The sequence below is a fragment of the Symphalangus syndactylus genome, chromosome 16 (genome assembly GCF_028878055.3).
Source record: "Symphalangus syndactylus isolate Jambi chromosome 16, NHGRI_mSymSyn1-v2.1_pri, whole genome shotgun sequence".
Taxonomy (NCBI): domain Eukaryota; kingdom Metazoa; phylum Chordata; class Mammalia; order Primates; family Hylobatidae; genus Symphalangus; species Symphalangus syndactylus.
Window position 1 is genome coordinate 94602940 of NC_072438.2, and position 18664 is coordinate 94621603.

Here is an 18664-nt window from a genome sequence, read left to right on the forward strand (position 1 = left end):
CCACAATATATTATTATTACTGTCAGCATTTTCATTACTTACTATGCCCATGGAGTCGATTAAGTATTTTGCATATTAAATATAGTCTTCTCAACAGCCTCATGCAATGGGCGTGATCACCATTTCATGCATAAGGTAACAGAAGTGCAGAACACTTAGCTATAATAGTAAGTAATAAGCAGTTTCATTTGATAGTCATGCTCTTTCAACTCAACCCTGAAAACAGTCACGTGTTAACAACAGTGGCTGGGTTCGAAGTCAGAAAGCCATTCAACGATAACTAAGAAGACAAGTTTCTTTGCTGGGGCAGCTGAGGGTGGAGGAATGGGGCTCCTGGCAAGGGATTTGCTAAAGGGCTGGGAGCAGTGATGAGTGAACAGGATAGATACAAATGTAGGGGTGCAGGGATGCTCAGGAAAGGGTGGGGGCTGGTGGAGGGGCAGGTGAGCCAAGGACAACAGGAGGCAGCACCAGAGGCTGCAGTGCGGAGCTCTGGACAGACAGATACACCCAGGTCTGAGCCCTACTCTATGGCTGCTTGTTTTCCCTAGAACACGGAGAAAGTTACTTGACTGCTCTGTGCCTCAGTTTCTGCATCTTTAAAATGGGCAAAGAGTTTTACTACTTACCTCCTAGGCTTGTTGTAAGGGCTCAGGAGCCATTCAGTAAAGGTTCAACAAGGTCAGGGAAAGAATTTAGAGGGTTTGCATTGGAAGTGGCAGGTTTGTAAAACAGAGTGAAGGAAGCTAAACACTGTCTGGGAGGTGGAGTGGGCACAGGTGCAATCACTCCTTGAACAAACACAGGTGATCACTTAAAGGCCCTGCTGGGAACTTTGAAGGCCACTGCATAACACACAGCACCTGTTATAGTCTGGATGGTGGCTAAGAAACATACACACACTTCCAGAAAAGTTGAAAATGACAGGTAGCAAACAGTGAAGAAAGGAAATAAGATCTGGACTCAGACAGCTAGGTAAGGCAAAGCTCCCCAGGTCGGGGCATGGGAAAGCCTTCTGTGAAAGTTGGAGCCTTGGCATTCTGATGAGTGAGATTCTGAAAGGCTCCTTGACCAGGCAGGGCATCTTCTGTGACCATCAGAATCACCTGGGTAAACTAGTGGAAATGGGGATCCCTGGCTCACATTGGAAATGGGGATCCCCAGAGACACAGCAGGCTTGAGGCTGTCCCTGGAAACCACTGTAACAACCACCACAGGTGGTGCTGCTACAGGTCATGGGTACACCATACCTGGAGGGGATGTGGATAGGACCCAGGTTGGTCTGCACAAAAGCACATGTGTGTTTGAGGGCTGATGTAGAGACTGTAGGGAGTGGTAGGGGATGGGTCAGGGCAGTGGGCTGGGGCAGAGGGTTGAGGCCCTGTTTCCACAGTGGGGAGGACAAGAAGAAAATGGCAGTAGTGTTAGAAAGCAGGGTGTCTATAGGAAGCTGGAAGTGATCCAAGTGTGGCCCAATGGTCAAGATAGTGGATAGGATAGAGGTTTTGGTGGAGATCGAATGTGCAGAGGGGATGGATAAGGTCTTAGGAGAGGTCCCTGATGGAGAAGAGGGGTTGGGGAAAGAATATTACAATGTCCCACAGAGACGGAGCACAGGCTGGGGCCAGACAATGGAAGGGTTCGAAAGCCAAGGGAGGATTACTGGGCAAAGGCAATGGCCATCCACAGACAGGGCGTCACCCAGGACGAATGCTCAGAGAATGTGATTGGACTGGAATTTTGGAATCTGGAAGTGTTTTTTTGGTCATCAAGAGTAGAATTCCTGATGGCATTGGTGAGGCAGGATTGTGGAGGTGTAGAGAGAAAGTAGAAGGTGAAAGATAAATGCAGTGGCTACGGACTCTCAGTCTATAAAGTGTGGCTGCAGAAAGGAAGAGAAAAGACCTGGAGACTTTTCTTGAACATCCAGGAGACTGGGTCTGATGGAGGCAGAGTTAGGGTCAGGAAGAACAGGCAGACACGCACCCTGGGCTGTAGAGTGATGGGCTGTAGAGTGACACTGATTGTGGAACAGGTCTTCACGTGGTGGTGCCTCGGAAGATCTCCCACTCCGAGGCCCTGCCAAAGTATTGTTAGTTGGCTGTCCAAGAGCAAAGGGCTGGAGTGGATGTGATTGGGTGAAGTGCTCCTGACGGCCCTCACTAGATGAGCTGGAGAAGCCTCCAAGTCACAGCTGGATGAGGATGAGGTAAGTGAGGCACTCACCTCAGGAGTGAAACTTCAGGAGAAAACGGCTCAGCAATCATGAGAAATAATATCCTAGTGCAATATTTTTAAAAATCAAAATCAATGCAGAAAAATTCAAGATGAGCTAAAATAATGAAATTTTAAATAAAGATACTGCTGTGGACAGGGTTGTGTCCTCCCTAAAATTTATATGTTGAAGTGCTGACCTCCCAGGTGACTGTACTGAAGAGAGGGCTTTGTTAGGAGGTAATTATGGTCAACTAAGATGATAAGGGTGGAGCTCCAATCCAACAGAACTGGTGCCCTCTTTAAAGTGGAAGAGAAACCAGCTCTCTCTCTGTCTCTGTCTCTCTCTCCCCTCCATGGGAGGCCTAAGAGAAGTGAGAAGGCTGCTGTTTGCAAGACAGAAGAGGAGCCCTCAGCAGACACCTAATCAGCCAGCACCTCAGTCTTGAATTTCTCAGCCTTCAGAACTGTGAGAAATAAATTTCTGTAGTTCAAGCCACCCAGCCTGTGGTATTCCGCCTGGCAGGCCAAGCAGACTAAGACAGATAGGTCCTGACAGTGTTGTGCTGAGCATCTTAGAGCCTGAGGCAATAAGAAAAATGCCTGTCTCTATACATGTTTTAATGTTATTTTTTTTAAGGGTCAATGTTTTCCAGAACATTAAAGGCACTGGAGAAGCATATATTTGTTTCCATGAAAGCCAGGAAAGTAAAATTGTAATTAGTTCTGGTTTGGGTTATAAATAGAATATTTAAAGTTAAAAGAATGTTGTATATTTTAATATCTTGATTTTACATTTTTTTTTCAATTTTTTAACACTTTAATGTTCTGGAAAAAACCCTAACCATTAAAAATCTACAACACCATGCAGAGGGTACAGCAGTTTTCCTTCGGCCACAGACTCCATGATGGCTTGAGAGGGTGTTGCTCAGAATCCAAAGGCAAGGTTCTTCTGGGGTTTCTTTTATGGCTTGTTTCTTTTATTTTCTTTATTACTGAAGTAATGCATACTCACTAAAAAATAATAATCTGAAGGCAACCACCTGAAGAGGAGAACCAATGGAATACATATCACTCCAATTAACTAGAAGAATGCTAGGGTTCTATCTTAAGTCAGACGTCTATCCACGTTCTACTCCGCCCATGAATGCGTGAATGTTAAGCGGGAAACTAGGACCCTCTCCTGATATTCCTGGAAGAGGGAGCTCTGTTATGGTGCCTGCTGCCTCTCTCCCCACTCTCACTCTTCCCACGGGAGGTGGTTATGGGAGAGGGGCTCACACATGGTACTCATCAGCCTTTCTTCTCTTTGGGAACCTGCCTGTCCACAGAAAGCGTGTTCTGGTAAGTGCGGTTTCTCTGTGGTGTGCCCAGCAGAGGGCAGGCTCCACAGCAAAGGCCACTGTCCTGAGGGGAACGGAGGTCTTTTTTACAGGTCCCTACTAATATTCCAACAAGTTACACAAGCATGTCTACGTACATGCTGTCTCTCTCTCTCTCTCTCTCACACACACACACACACACACACACACACGAGAAAATCTCGAAAACCTTAGTTGATTGAAGATATTCAATTTTGTCCAAATGACCTTTTCAATGAAATTTCCATGTGGCCAACTTGTTTTTTGACCACATTATTTTATTTTAATTCATTTTTTAGATGGGGTGTCACTCTGTCACACAGGCTGGAGTGCAGTGGTGCGATCTCAGTTCACTGCAACCTCCACCTCCCAGGCTCAACCATCCTCCCATCTCAGCCTCTTGAGTAACAGGGACCACAAGTACATGCTACCACACCTGGCTGTTTTTTTTTTTTTTTTGTATTTTTGGTAAAGACGGGGTTTCACTATGTTGCCCAGGTTGGTCTCGAACTCCTAAGCTCAAGAGATCCACCCACCTCGGCCTCCCAAAGTGCTGGGATTACAGACGCGAGCCACCGCACACGGCCTTGACTATATTCTTTTAAGTCAAAAGACCTGGATCCATCCTTACTGGGTCTCCTTCAAATAACTAGCTTTCATCTTCTACTTCATTGTGTATTTATCTGGTAACAAGCAGCTACTGATTGATTTTTCTTCTCCTGTTGGCCAGCAGAAGGAGTTCTGTGAACAGATCCTCTGGCGCTAAGAAGTCTGGAATTTTCCTCTTCTCTCATAGGACCTTGACCCTGAGCTTTAGGTTGTACAAAATATACAGTTCTTGGGGCATTTCATGGCTGTTTTGGTCCCGGGGTGGTTTGTGGATGGGGCTGAGGCTCACCTGTGCCGTTAAGTGGCCAACACGTCTTACCTGGGAGTGCTCCTGGCTGGGCACAGCGCTCAGACCTGTTGCTGCCATGTATGTGCTGCCAATGGTCTTAATCTTTTCAACTCCACTGAATTTTGGCTTGGAAAGAAGCTGTGAAGCAAGGACAACCATTCAGTTACTCAGTTGGATGCTGACCTGAAGCTGAGCACTTTATAGAGACATTCTCAAATGCTGGTTCACAGTAATGCCGTGACTTGTTTCAACCACTGCGTATGCACCCTTGGGCCCTGGGCTTTTCCAGGAATGAAAACTTCATGTATGTCATACAGCACATGTCCTTGGAGGAAAGTACAGCATAATGATTTACTTCCAAGGAACATGAATTACCGTTCAAACTTTGCTAGTGAAGGGACCAAGATGAATTATGATGCAAATGACAATGGGCTTGAATAAATTTCCTGACTATGCATTTGAAAGGCATAAATATAAAATTGTGATTCGATGAGTGAGCTCTTTCTTGCATGGTCAGAATGATTTATGATCAATTATTAGTGCTGAGGACTGGCTTTTGCCCTCTGAGTGCTTAAGGTGGATGGAGTAAATCTAGAATGGTTGTCATCAGCCCTAGCCTAATATATACATTAGGAAGAGAAACCAGCTCTCTCCCTCTCTCTCTCTCTCTCTCTCTTTTTCTCCCCTCCATGGGAGGCCTAAGAGAAGTGAGAAGGCTGCTGTTTGCAAGACAGAAGAGGAGCCATATGATATACATGTGTATATGTATATATATATATATTTGAGACAGAGTCTTGCTCTGTCACCCTAGCTGGAGTGCAGTGGTGTGATCATAGCTCAGTGTAGCCTCCATCTTCCAGGCTCAAGTGAACCTCCTGCTTCAGACTCCCAAGTAGCTGAGATCACAGGCATACATTACTATGTGCACCTAATTTAAAAAATTTTTTTGCCGAGACAGGGTCTCCCTATGTAGCCCAGGCTGGTCTCAAACTCCTGGGCTCAAGCGATCCTCCCACCTTGGCCTCCTAAAGTGCTGGGATGACAGGCACGAGCCACCACAGCTGGCCCGAGCCCTACTATTTCTTGTCTTGGAATTAGTTATCAGCGTCCCACTTGACTCCTCCTTAATCTGCTGATTTCGGCTTTCAGCTGGGGTGGAGGAAAGGTAGGGATAAGAACAGAAGCTGTAGGAAGGAAGAGGAATGGGCTTGCACATGAAGGATGCCCTGGAAGGTCTGTACCTGCTCAGGAGGGCAGGGCTCAAATGGTGCTGACCAGAGACCAAGAGTGTTTTCTTGTCCCATCCTTGGAACTCCTGATTTCAGAGAAGATTCCTCCAGGATTAAGTATCAAATAATTTAAGGCAGATGAGCAAATCCTGGTATCACCTATCCACATATCCACTGTCACTCACCCGTTAGTACTGGGGAATGTTTATTTCACTGAGGAGCAGCTGAGACCCCCAGCCGCTGTTTGTCACGATGCATCCAGGATCACAGTGGTAATCGCTGGTGGTCATGACATCACCATGCATATCTAGCATTGACCTCACAGTGATGATGGTGGTGAGAGAAAATGCACAGGGCCCACAAGACATTTAGGAGGTTTGCCTGAAACCACCATGGTATGTAATCTCATCACTGTATTTCAAAATTCCATGAATCATCATTAACATATGCTCCTGGACAGATGTCAATTTTCTTCTATTTTGCAAGATAGTGATAGAAATAGCGTGGCTGCAATATCCTTAAACCAGAGGGGCGTTTGTTCTTACTGGGAAATGGAACACACTATTCTCTATGTAGAAAGTTGAAAAATAACACCTATTTCAAATTCTAAAACAGACACTCTGTCCCTTCGAAAGTATGTTGTATTATCCCCCCATACAGATTGTATTTTCAATAATAAAATGTCACCCATGCATAGTGCAAGTTGATATCTGACAAAGGCATTGAAGTAGGCACAGACATACTAATAGTCTATTATAATTCATTATCTTTTTATGTAGAAAGGGCTGGGCAAGTATTTTACCTTGAATTCAAGCCTTTGTAGAGAATCCACTAGCACACTGGATACACATTTGATTTAACACATTTTGGTAGCTGTTCCTAGCAGTCATACTAGCTTCAAAAATACGATGTATTTGTCTACCTCAAATTAGTCAGAGACCTAAATAAAGCAAAAGGCTTTAATGCCACCTGCCAGAAATTATGCCAAAGGACAAGTTTTTGGGATAGGCCACTATGCTGAAGTAACTTCAAGTGCACAGGTGTGAGACTGGGTGTACTCCTGCCCTTCGAGGGCAACTCTCAGTACGTACATCATCAAAGTCAGCGATGATCTCGTTCAGGAGCCGAAGGCATTCCAAGCCCTCCTTGTTCACGTCGGATTCTGTATAAAATTCTTTGAAATCCGGAATGGAGGCAAACATGACGCAGACGCAGTCATAGGACTGGTGGTATAGCTCCTGCTTGGGAGAAAAGCAAGAGCTGATCAGCAGGAGACTGACCTTTAAACAGAAACACTCCACAGGCAAGTGGCTTGTTTATGCCAGGATTCACACAGACATCGCCCAAATGCCTACTCCACTTGCCCAACCCCAGCCGTGGCCCAATCCACACACTGCTGCTGCTTGCAGGGGGAAGCTTCTAATGAGCTGGATTCAGGCCACTTCCAGTTAAGAAGAGGTGTCTTGCCAGTTAAACCTCTCTGTCATTTTGACGTGAGACAATGACAAGAGCCCACAGAGTTCTGGCTTAGTAAAAAGTGTCCTTTAAACAACTGAAGGGAAACAAAATAATTTCCCAAACTCTCAGATTGTCCTGAAGTAACTCGTTATGGCTATAGTATTTGGATGGGAGTCTTGGTGAATTTTCCTCTTCAGTGTCTCCTGAAAAGAGCATATGGAATTCATCAAGTTACTTCTTATTACACCAGAAAGAACCAATAGAGCTCCTCAGTCTACTTATTTATATTAGACACTGACTATATTTATTCAGGATATTCTTTTGTTTTTAAATAGAAAGAGGCTCATAGTTCTTTATCCATAAACATGAGTTAAATCGCAATGTCTCGCAAACACAATTTTAGGGTGTTTCTATAATTTTCCCAACACAGTGACACCTTCGAATTCAGTGAAGGTTCCAGAAAGGAAGAGTTGTTAGGTGGTCTTGGGGGCTAGTCCTAGGTGTGGAGGATCTGCCCTTCCACTGGCAAGGGCTCCTCAGACCCCTGAGATGGCCCTGACACAGGCAGACTGGCCGGGGCCACTGTGGACGCAGTGTAGCATGGGAAATGCTTTCTTCTCCAGGGAAGGTGAGGAGAGTTCTGTTAAACAAGATGGCCGACCTCTGAGGGGAGGGAAAAATGGTTGGTGCTTCCTGTGTGTCTGGCAGGGCAAGGGAATCCATTCTACATGAACATTATCAGTAAGCCCTGCTCTTTGGGGCACCCAGATGAACTCCTTTGCAGAGAGCAAGCACTTAAATAGTATTATAACTCCAAGGTTTGGTGGCACCTCAGAGGAACTGTTCTTTCCCCAGGGAGGTCCCATCACAAACCCATCAGAGCCAGGGCAACCCAACTGAAGGCCACAACAGTTTTGAGAAAAAGATGGACTCGTGTCCTGTTCTGGTTCTCAGGACCAGCCACTCTATAATCCCTACTACTGCCTCAAAATCTGTACAAAGTACATGAACAATGAAACCAAGGTTTTCTTTTCTATTTTGTGCTCAATAAAATCGGTTTGTGGACTACAAACTGATCACCCACCTTCTTTGGCAGAGTGGTCACTTGGAAGCTCTGAGGGAAGGCCCAGGGTGAGCTCAGGTCACTGCTCACCTGGTCCTCAGATTCAGGGCTTCCATAAGACTATAACTATTGGGAAACCAGGGAAACTTCTAGGCTTCTCAAATTCTCTGGAGCCTGTGAAACTTGGGGGGCTGAGAACCATGCACTGAACTCGTGAGAGGTTCCCTCATGTGGTTGCATTGGGCGTGGGGCCAGAGAGGATTGCATGCTGACTGGCAGAGGACTTGAGCTGGGCTTAGACTTCCAGAGGACCTGGGGGCTAGAGTAGGGCAGGTGGGCAGCCTGTGAAGATAATTTGGAATTCAAGGTCTAGAATGGGTGACCCATGTCAGCATATAGCTACCCAAAAGTATTACTGAGCTTTAGAATTGAAAGTGAGTTTAGATGTCTCCTCAACATTCATTCACATGTAACCATTCTGTTGAACAAGCTCAAGGCATGAAAAAATAATCACAAAGCAACTGCATTTCTGTGGCCACTACCCCAAAACACTGAAAGTTTTTGGAGTGTGGCTAGATCTTCCCTATCTTGAAAGAACACTCGGGACTACCCAGTGGCCCTGTGTGTCACTGTGTGTAATGCAAGCTCCTCTCATCCATAATTAGAGGCCCCAGTCCAAGAAATAGTCAAAACTCGGCAGGGTGCATTGGCTCACGCCTGTAATCCCAGCACTTTGGGAGGTCGAGGTAGGCGGATCACGAGGTCAGGAGATCGAGACCACGGTGAAACCCTGTCTCTACTAAAAATACAAAAAATTAGCCAGGCACGGTGGCAGGCGCCTGTAGTTCCAGCTACTGGGGAGGCTGAGGCAGGAGAATGGCGTGAACCCGGGAGGTAGAGCTTGCAGTGAGCCGAGATCGTGCCACTGCACACCAGCCTGGGCGACAGAAAGAGACTCCACCTCAAAAAAAAAGAAATAGTCAAAACTCTTGCCCTCGTTCTACCTGTGGCTTGTGCCCTCCCCCAGTGTGGGCCTTTTGCAGGTGGAGAAGGGGGATCAGTTGGCTTGTACTCTCTCCACCACTCCTTCTACCTCCACTCTTCCTAACTTGCTAGCCGGGTTTTCCAAACCATCCAGAATGGAGAACAGGGGAAGGAGGAAGAGGCTGCCAGGCAGGACAGCTTCCTGTTAGCTGCATCCTGCTCCCTGAATACTCAAACCTGGCTTTCCTCCTGTGGATGTTTTCATGGGTTTTTGGAAGACTCCCTACCATTTCGCCCATCCCTGGACATCCCCCCAACGCTGAGTGTTCCATGATGGAGGCCATGTACATTGCTCCTGCTCCTCACTATCCTCTCAGGTCCGGGCTTTCGGGCTATTTCTTCGAGTTTCTCTGAGGAGGTGCCTTCACCTCCCACTGCCTCCCCTCCGTCTCCCAGGCAGCTTTGTAACATTGGATCTAAAACAACCCTACACCAATTCTCTTTTTCTTGCTTGATCCTTGGGCAACACTGAGCACCCTTTGTTGTCCAAACAACTGACAGTCCAGCCACGTCCCAAACCACAGCTCCCCACCCTTTGTGCCCAGATGCCCCATCAGCACCTGCATTCAGCATTTCCAAGTATGAGAACCTGCCTGCTATCGGTGTCCCCCAGTTGGAGATGCTTCCCAGGACCACTCAGAGACTCAGGTCATGGGGTGTTCCCAGGCTGAGCAGTTCTGGCCTGTTCACAAGGCTGGAGGTGAGGGGGGATCCCCACCTTCCCCTCTAGGAGGGGGCTCATCCCCACTACATTCTGCCCAAACTGTCTTTCAACCTCTAGTCTTCTGACCAGTTCATAAGCTCCCTGCAGGTCAAGGAAGGCGTTTGTAAGCTCTGCACACTGTTTAATGCCTCCTTTGGAATAAGGGAGCAAGTGTCTCTTAGTGTCACAGGCTGAAATTCCCTTTGACACCCTGTTACACACACATGTGCCCTATCAAAACGCGTGCTGTGTGCCAGGCTCCATACCAGGTGTTAGGGACACAGGGGAAAAGAACACAAGCCCTGCCCTTAAGGAGCATAGAGTCTAGTTGGAGAGAAGAGAAAATCAAGAAGACATAATAAAGTGCAATTGGTGCCGTGGGCCCAGGTGTGGAGACGTCTGGGGCTTTTCATCCAGGTGGGCATGGGGGTTGGAGTGTTCTAGAAAACATTCAAAGCTGCCACCGGCGCTCAGGTCTCCCACCTTCCAGACCAGACTGGTGCTTTGTCTCACTGACTCGGGCTGCGTGGAGGCTTTGGATCTTCCACATTTCCCGAGTTGACCTATGTGGGAACTGTTAAGCACCTGGTGTCCCCAACTGTCAGTTAATGCCTAATTTACTCAGGGGCGTCAAATGACTAGAAAGTACAGAAGCGTCTATTGAAACCCCACGGGCATGCTAGCCTGACCCTCCTGCAGAGGACGCATGGGTATAGAGCTTAAAGCTTAGCGCTGTTGAGTGATCTGCCCGGTCGTCACTGGGAGGACTCTCACCAGCAGAAAGGGAGGTGCTGTTTGCACACGAGAGGCATTTCCCAAATTTCTGTGGTGGCATCCGTGGCTCATGTGGCTTGTTTTGATCAGGCATTGGCTCTCTCTGAATGAGGCTGTCTGGCTCACAATCCTCTACCATCCGGTGACTTGGCACGGGGTCGATTTGGTGACAAAATGCAGTCTTCTCCCCAAGTGATGAGAGCTGGCTTTGATGCCCATTGAAGGGGCTTTTCAGAAATGTTCCTGCCACACACAGAGGTGGGGAGAACAGGCTTCCGAAACAGACAGGGCTCCCATCGGGGTGCACAGAACTCTCCTGATGAGCCTGAGGGTTGTGTGGGCTGAATCTGGCCATGACAGTTAACAGCTGATGGAGAAGCTTCAGGAAGTTTTAAGTAACACAAGTGCCCAGGAGAAGGAAGAGGCACTGCAAAGCCAGTGTAGACACAAGCAGCCAGCCCTGTGCCCATGAGCCTGAGCATAGGCCTATGAGCACTTCTTCACTGAAATAAAACCTTTTCAGAATTGATTGTTACAGCGATTACATCATTCTTGACTCCCTATTTCTGAAGGGAAATTAATTTCCTTTGTGCATTGATGCAGTGGGTAGGAGAGCAAAAATGACATGATCTGTGTTAATGCAGGTCTTGGTATAAGCTGTGCCATTTTCTAAGGATTGTTCCAGAAGCCATGGAGTGGAGGCTATCCAAAGACGCCTTGCCCCAGACTCAAAAAGTCATCAGCAACCACAGGTTGTGCCACAGAGAGGAATGGAACTGCCTCCCTGGTCTCTCCCACAGCCCTGACCTATCGGTTTTGGTCCCAGGAGGCCGTTCATCCTCAGGGCAGTGATTCTGCAGGGAAGCAGCCCCCATCCTGTTTATGCATGAAGTATTTCACTAGTTAAGTCAGAAAGGATGCAAGTATAAGCTGATCCCATGCAGGGAAATAAAACATGACTTCAAGTCCTCTTTTTTTTTTTGGCTTATAGGTAGACCTTGTTGTATTGTGTCTTGCTTTATTGCAGTGCACAGATATTGCGTCTTTCACAAAGTGAATGTTTGCTGCTGCCCTCCCTTGACCAAGTCTAATGGCACCATTTCCCAACAGCATGTGCTCATTTTGTGTGTCCATGTCAGCATTTTTTGCAACAAAGTATTTTAAAGTTAAGGTATGTACATTTTTTTTTACACATAATGCTATTGAATACCTAAAACATACAGTATAGTGTAAACATAATCTTCACATGTGCTGGGAAAGCAAAAATTTGTGACTTGCTTGATAGTGATATTCACTTTATTGCAGAGGTCCGGAACCAAATAGGCAATACTGGTGAAGTATAGCTATATTTGCTTTTGCCAAAGTCTTGTTTTCCTGTATTATTTCCAGAAGACTCACAGAGCAGTATCACCAAGAGTTTAGCGGAAATGGATTAGTGTGGTGGATGCCGGGGTAACCCACACAAAGGGGCTGAGGGCCTGCTCCCATCCACCCCATGCCCCAGAAGCCTCCCCTGGGGCCTCTGCATTCAGAGGCACTGAGCACTCAGCACCAGGGCTTGGCCCACCCTGCTGAGAGGGGGCTGGGAAGGCAGACGCTGCCCACAGTGCTTTTTATCCAATGCCAGGAACAGGAGCGAAGTGATTACATTGGGTTTTGTTTTCCACTTTATTCGGGCTCCAAAAATGTTGGGCAAGAGCCCTTTCTGAAAGCTTTTGATCAATTCCCGGGGCAGTGATTCTCAAATTTTGCATGAATCTGAGATATTTGCTTAAAAGATAGCTAACAGTATTTACTATATGCCATGCATAGTTCTAAGAGCTTCATCTAAATTATTGCTTCAAAAATTGGTAATGGTCTCTGAGAGGACTCTGAGGCCCCACAGCCATGCTTTGCTCTCAATCACCTCACAGGGCCCAGGAAGTCAAGGAAGGCTTGTGTGGGGACCAGGAATAGCCTGTTTGGCAGGTGCTGCAGGTGGTCCTTCACTTTCAGAAGCACTGCTCTTGTCTTCAGGGACTTCTTTGGTCCCAGCATCAGCCACACTCTGCCATGCAGGTTCAGTAAGGGATAGGCCTTCTGCTCGGGGAAACCTTACAGAGGGAAAAAACTCAGGCAGGATGTCAGTATTTGGTCCTGACACTGTAGAGGGGACAGAAACCTTGATGATAGCTACACTCTTAAACAGCATGGGCACCGTTATTATTCAGCTTTGCAAGGCCACACAATGTTAGCCCCACCTGGCCTGGGATTGCAAGGTTAATATTACATCATTAGGTCAAGGAAATAGATTCTTCTGTCCAGTGAGGAGGCTACTTTAGGGCAGCAGGGTCCGACGGCCATAGGGGACATTCTGCAGAAGGGAGAGGCAGGACTTTGCTATGCTTTATGCAGGCAGGTGGCTCTCCTTATAACACCCTCATTATGTGTTTTCAGAAACAAACAAAACACAAACAAAACTCTCCCTTTCTGAGACTCACTGTGGGAACTCTGAGAAGTTTTGGCAGGGGGTTGGTGCCTCTCTTTTTTGCTCAGGCCCTTTGTGTGGGCTCTGTTTTGCATGCAGTGCTGTTCCCATGGGCACTGAAGCCTCCAGAGTCTCCCCACACTCACTGTTCCCACAACTGGCTAGCAAACCTCCCCTGGGGGAGTACAGGGTCCTTGAGGAGATGGCGTGGGGCTGCTCTGATTGTGGTGGGGATTGGGGGCTCCTTTTAATAGTTTAGTCCCCAGGTCTTACAATGGCTGCTAGAGTAGCCGTCACCCCCATTGCTTACCCTATAAGACAGAAATTGGTAGTAAAATTTGAAATGTTACAGCCAAAGGAAGATTTGCATTGTGTGTTTAAATACAGAGAACCCTGCAGCCCGCCAGCTGAGCAGAATGACACGATCATTTCATTTCCCAGCATCATAGTGGGAATGATGATGCTCTGATTTAAGGTTCAGTGTCCACTCTTCTCCCTTACAGAGAACCATGTCAGGTCAGCAGTGAGAATGCAAGCCTGCCATGCAGGCATCACTCGCCTTCAGCGTAATCCAAACACCCTTGGCATGCCTGTTATGGAATGTGGAGCCATCTGTGCTGGTCCGAGTCTGAAGAGCTGTGAAACAAAGCTCTTTCATTTTCCTGCAGGGCTGTAGGCTGCCCTCAGTCAGGTGTAGATTTGAGGACCCTGTGTTTCCCGAATGAAGGAAGGAACCATCTTCAGGTGCTGCAACTGGAAGCTTGGTGAACAGGCACTGATCATCTGGAGGGGGATTTATTTCAATGCTTAAAGACAGGTCCCTATGTACACACAGGGCTACAGGGGCTGTGATGACACCCCCAAGGGGTTCACCTTCTTTATTTGACAAATACAGAAACAAAGCCCAGAGCTGGCTTCATCTAAATGTTCCCATTCCTGCTTTGTTCCTGGAAAGTTCCCGAGCTGCCCTTGCAGTGAGGCAGTGCCAAAACCAGGGCTCACCCCAGGTCCTGAGTCCCCACTCTGGGCTCCCGTTAGGCCGTGCTGCCTGCCCCACTACTCAGCCTTACACCATGGAGCTCGCAGGGTGGTGAATGCTACAGGAGACACCGTGTGTCTTTTTTGTTGTTGTTGTTGAGATGGAGTCTCATACTGTTGCCCAGGCTGGAGTGCAAAGGCACGATCTCGGCTCACTGGATTTCTGCCTCCTGGGTTCACGTGCTTCTCCTGCCTCAGCTTCCTTGGTAGCTGGGATTACAGGCACATACCACCATGCCTGGCTAACTTGTTTTTGTATTTTTAGTAGATACGGGGTTTCACTATGTTGGCCAGACTGGTCTTGAACTCCTGACCTCATGATCCTCTCGCCTTGGCCTCCCAAAGTGCTGAGATTACAGGCCTGAGCCACCACGCCCAGCTGACACTGTGTGTCTTTAACCCAACAGCAGCACTCCTTAGGAAACTTGGAGGAAAATGTCACGTCACCCTCAGGAGCACCAGAGGGTTGTGCAGTGGCATGAAGGTCCCTGGTACACAGCAGGGCCATGGGGGAAGTGGAGGAGTCACTGTGAGCTGCCAACACCTGCACTTTGCTGCTGTCTTCCCTCTCATGCGTATCCCACCTGTGTGGATGTGGGATCCATGCACGCCTCTGTGAAATGCCCCCCTCACCTAGAGGACTGCAGTGCGAAGGCACCATGCAGATGTCCCTCAGCCTGCCTCCTGCAACTGGAAGGCAAGGCACCATGCTTCTTCTTTTATGGATGAGGACGGCGAGGCTCAGACAGGGAAGTAACCAGCTCATGTTCACAGGAACAGATAATGTTGGGAGTAAGATTTGAGGCCGCACTGTGTAGCTCTAGGTTTTATTCTCCTTCCCCATCTTGCCTTTCCTTATTATTTCCAAGGAGGGTAACTGTATTCTGATGCTTGCTTAGAATAAGCCAAGCACACAGGAAAGAGCAGAAAGAACCTGCTACTCCTGGAGGTCTGGCCCAGGGAGGCTGTCAGGACCACGAGACAGGGCTCTGCAGGGCTGTGAGGCTGAACCCTGGGGCCAGGGTACCTTCTGTGCTCCCCACACACCTTCACAGGCCTTCTCGAGCTCCAGAGCTTTCCTCTGAGCCCATGTCCAGGAAAGGACCCTCCTATCAGCTCCCAAATTCTTTTTAAAATGTTTATTTATTTAGAGATGGAGTTTTGCTCTTGTCACTGAGGCTGGAGTGCAATGGCGCGAGCTCGGCTCACTGCAACCTCCACCTCCAGGTTCAAGCAATTCTCCTGCCTCAGCTTCCTGAGTAGCTGGGAATACAGGCACCCGCCACCATGCCCAGCTAATTTTTTTTTTTTTTTTTTTGTATTTTTAGTAGAGACGGGGGTTTCTCCATGTTGGCCAGGCTGGTCTTGAACTCCTGACCTCAGGTGATCCACCCGCCTTGGCCTCCCAAAGTATGAGATTACAGGCGTGAGCCACCGCACCCAGCCTCAGCTCCCTTACTCATCTGCCTTTGCTCGCTTCCTGCCTGCTCCAGTGGGCTCTTCTCAGGTCTTGAATTAGGCACTTTCCTGGCACCTGTGGAAAAGTAGCCCCTTGGAGCCTGAAATGTTCTCTCCCTGTTCCTCTCCCCCTGGTCCCCTTCTCCTAGCTAGTTTCTAGCACTTTATTTCCAGATTCAGAAGCCACTTCCTCACGGTGGCAGCCTTTCTGGAGTACCATATTTACACCCCAGTGTCCTTGGAGATAACAGGATCCTATCCTCAGGAGGTGCCCAGGGAGGATGAGGCCACCTCTAATCCCATTCATCTCTGTATCCTAGGCCACCTCCAGCCTGGCTACAGGGCAGAGGAAATATGGGGACCTTGCTGAATTTAAAAATGGGCTGGAGACTCCCGTTAACGAGAACAGAGGCCCTTTAATAGATATTGTGATTTTATTACCTGTGATCAATAGGAAAATCAGGTGCTGAAGAACCCACCAAATGTAGTCAACATGAGGAGAAGGAACAGGAAAGCCAGCGGGCCATGAGGCTTGTTGTATAGCCCTGGAAGGCCCACTGCGCCCTGAACATTTCCAGGGAGATGACAGTGGTGATGTCCAGCACCTGATCTGCCACCTGGCACCTTATTCCTATTGCCAACTTCAATTCTGCTACAGAAAAATACTGTTCCAAGGCTTCTCACTGCAGGTTGCTTTGTGTTCTGGTATCATCTGGGTTGAGCTTATCCATTAAGGAGTTCATCCATCTACAGGTGACCCCCGCCTCTTTCACGCATGCATTCCCACGCCCCAGTGAAAATGTCCTAAGAACAGGAGTTACACCTCTGAAAAAAGAATCTCAAGACCCCAAACTCACTAAAAATTAAGCCTGGGAACTGAGTCATGCAAGAAACTGCCTGCTTTTTGTTGCCACATGGATGGCTGCAACATAGAAGGGCCACAGAGCACCCTAGGTGGCCTCCCTCACAACTGCTCAGGAAAAAATTCCTTGTGGGCCCTGAAATCTTTCATAATAGACACCCCCCCAAAAAAACTGACCAGAAAACAGAGTTCTGTTGACTCTTATCCTGGCAATGGAAATTAATAGCTGATCTTCACAGATACCGGACAAAGACAAGACCAGAAATTATCCCTCGGCTGAAGCAGAGGAAGGCATAATGGGCTTCTCCTGACTCCTCTCTTTTCACATGGAAAATGTGGTTTTGATGAGCACTAATCAAGCCTTACAAGAATGTAACCACCTCCCATCTACCCCATTTCTCTTTTTATTCCTTTTCCTCCTTCCCTTACTGTCCACTCTTTCCCGTTTCAGTATTGAAGTCCTCAAAACTCTCTTTGGGAAAAGCACAGGCCAGGAATCCTAGTGTAACTTGTGTTTCTTTTTCCTGGGCACCATCCTCAACCTTGGAAAATAAACCTCTAACTTGATTGAGACCTGTCTCAGACACTTCTTGGCTGACACATCTCAGACATCTGGGAAACAGCACAGAACTGAGCACCAGGCATTTCGTCCTGTGGATGCTCAGATACATGTTTCTTACGTTAAGTCTAAATGTAGACACATCTGCTTTCTCTTGCACTTCAGCAATATTAAAGACATCTCAGGACATCTCTCTTCAAAAGCCATCTCAATATTTAACTGACATTGTAGTCTTTGCAACTCTAACTAATCCATTTGGATAAACACTCCATGAAATTCCCGTTTCCATCGATTCTAATGGATGGACTCAAGTCTTTGGTCTGCTCTTGTGTAGATAACTCCTAAATCCTGTCACACTCACTGTGTATCTGATATCTTTGAAATTCTAAGAGCCTTGGAAGGCTCTCAGGGAAGCTGAGTGCGGGGAAACAGTGGGCGTGTGGGAGGCATGGTTTAATGTTGCGTCTTGGTTTGAGCCTCCATTGGGTGCTGGTAAGGCAGGCCTCCTTCCACAGTGGGGAGAGAGCAGTGGCTTCTTTGGAGGCATATTTGGGATCCTAGTGCCTCATAATGGACATTCAGAACTTTACATGATTGGGGAAAAAATCTCTAATAATGAATTCATCTCCAAACTCAGACTTTTAGAGGTCATTCTAACCCACTCTTCTCAACTGATATCTCTATAACCAATCAATATCTTCTTGAAAACTGAACAATTCAAGCCAATCTTGGCCATTTTGAACACTCAGATATGCGAAGTACTGCAGCCTTTATGTCACTGAAGAAGCTTTCAGCCCTCACCCAGGTCATCACGGCATCCAGCCCCATCCCCCAGCCACCAGCCCCCGCTGGTCTGACCTCATTCTTCAGGCTCCTGGCCAGGAAGTGCTCAGCCACGTGCGCGGGAAGCACGTTCTCCAGCAGCACGCGGTTCAGGTTCTCCATGGTCTCTATCTCCTCCCGCTCTTTTTTGAACTTGTTCTTCCATAAGAAGTCTAACCTACAGTAATATTCATTCTGTTACAAGAGGACACAGAGGTAAAGAAACAATAGGCATCTTGTCCTGCCAGAGAGTGGAGGTTTTAAAGAGAAAACAAAAAGAACAAAATGAAACTGAAAAAAGAACCCCCAAACAGAACTTCCACCCTCCCTACAAAGCCCTCCGTGTCCCTGAAATGTCCTTCAGTCAACCTCTGACATGGATTTGCAAAAAACAAGAACCAGCCTCAGAAACAGGGAAATCAGCTATATGGAGGCTTAAATTCAAAGTGCCATTAAAGCTTCCTGCGAAGTTATGCTACTAAAAGATGGCTCCAATTATTTTTTGAAAAGAGGCATTGTAGAATATAAATGATGAATAAATGAAAAATGAAGAATGCCTCTGTAGAGAGAGTGCATTTTTTGATGATTTGAATAAAAGTTGTATTGTTCGTTTATGGCAGTTTGCCTTTAGCATTTGTAAATTAGTTTTTCCCTAACACAAATTGTATAATTAAGTAATCATTGCAAAATATGGATTTTTTTTCCACTTGGGAT

General features: G+C 47.3%; 1 protein-coding gene across 1 annotated transcript in view; it reads right to left on the minus strand.

Moving 5' to 3' along the window:
- ADCY2 (adenylate cyclase 2) overlaps positions 1–18664 on the minus strand; it is a 436796-nt gene that overhangs the window by 23147 nt on the left and 394985 nt on the right. Inside the window, exons 20-22 of the mRNA XM_055246496.2 lie at positions 17987–18145; positions 6794–6940; positions 4504–4611 (exon numbers count right to left, since the gene is read on the minus strand). Coding sequence (XP_055102471.1) covers positions 4504–4611; positions 6794–6940; positions 17987–18145 — 414 coding nt within the window. The remainder of the gene's footprint in view (positions 1–4503; positions 4612–6793; positions 6941–17986; positions 18146–18664) is intronic.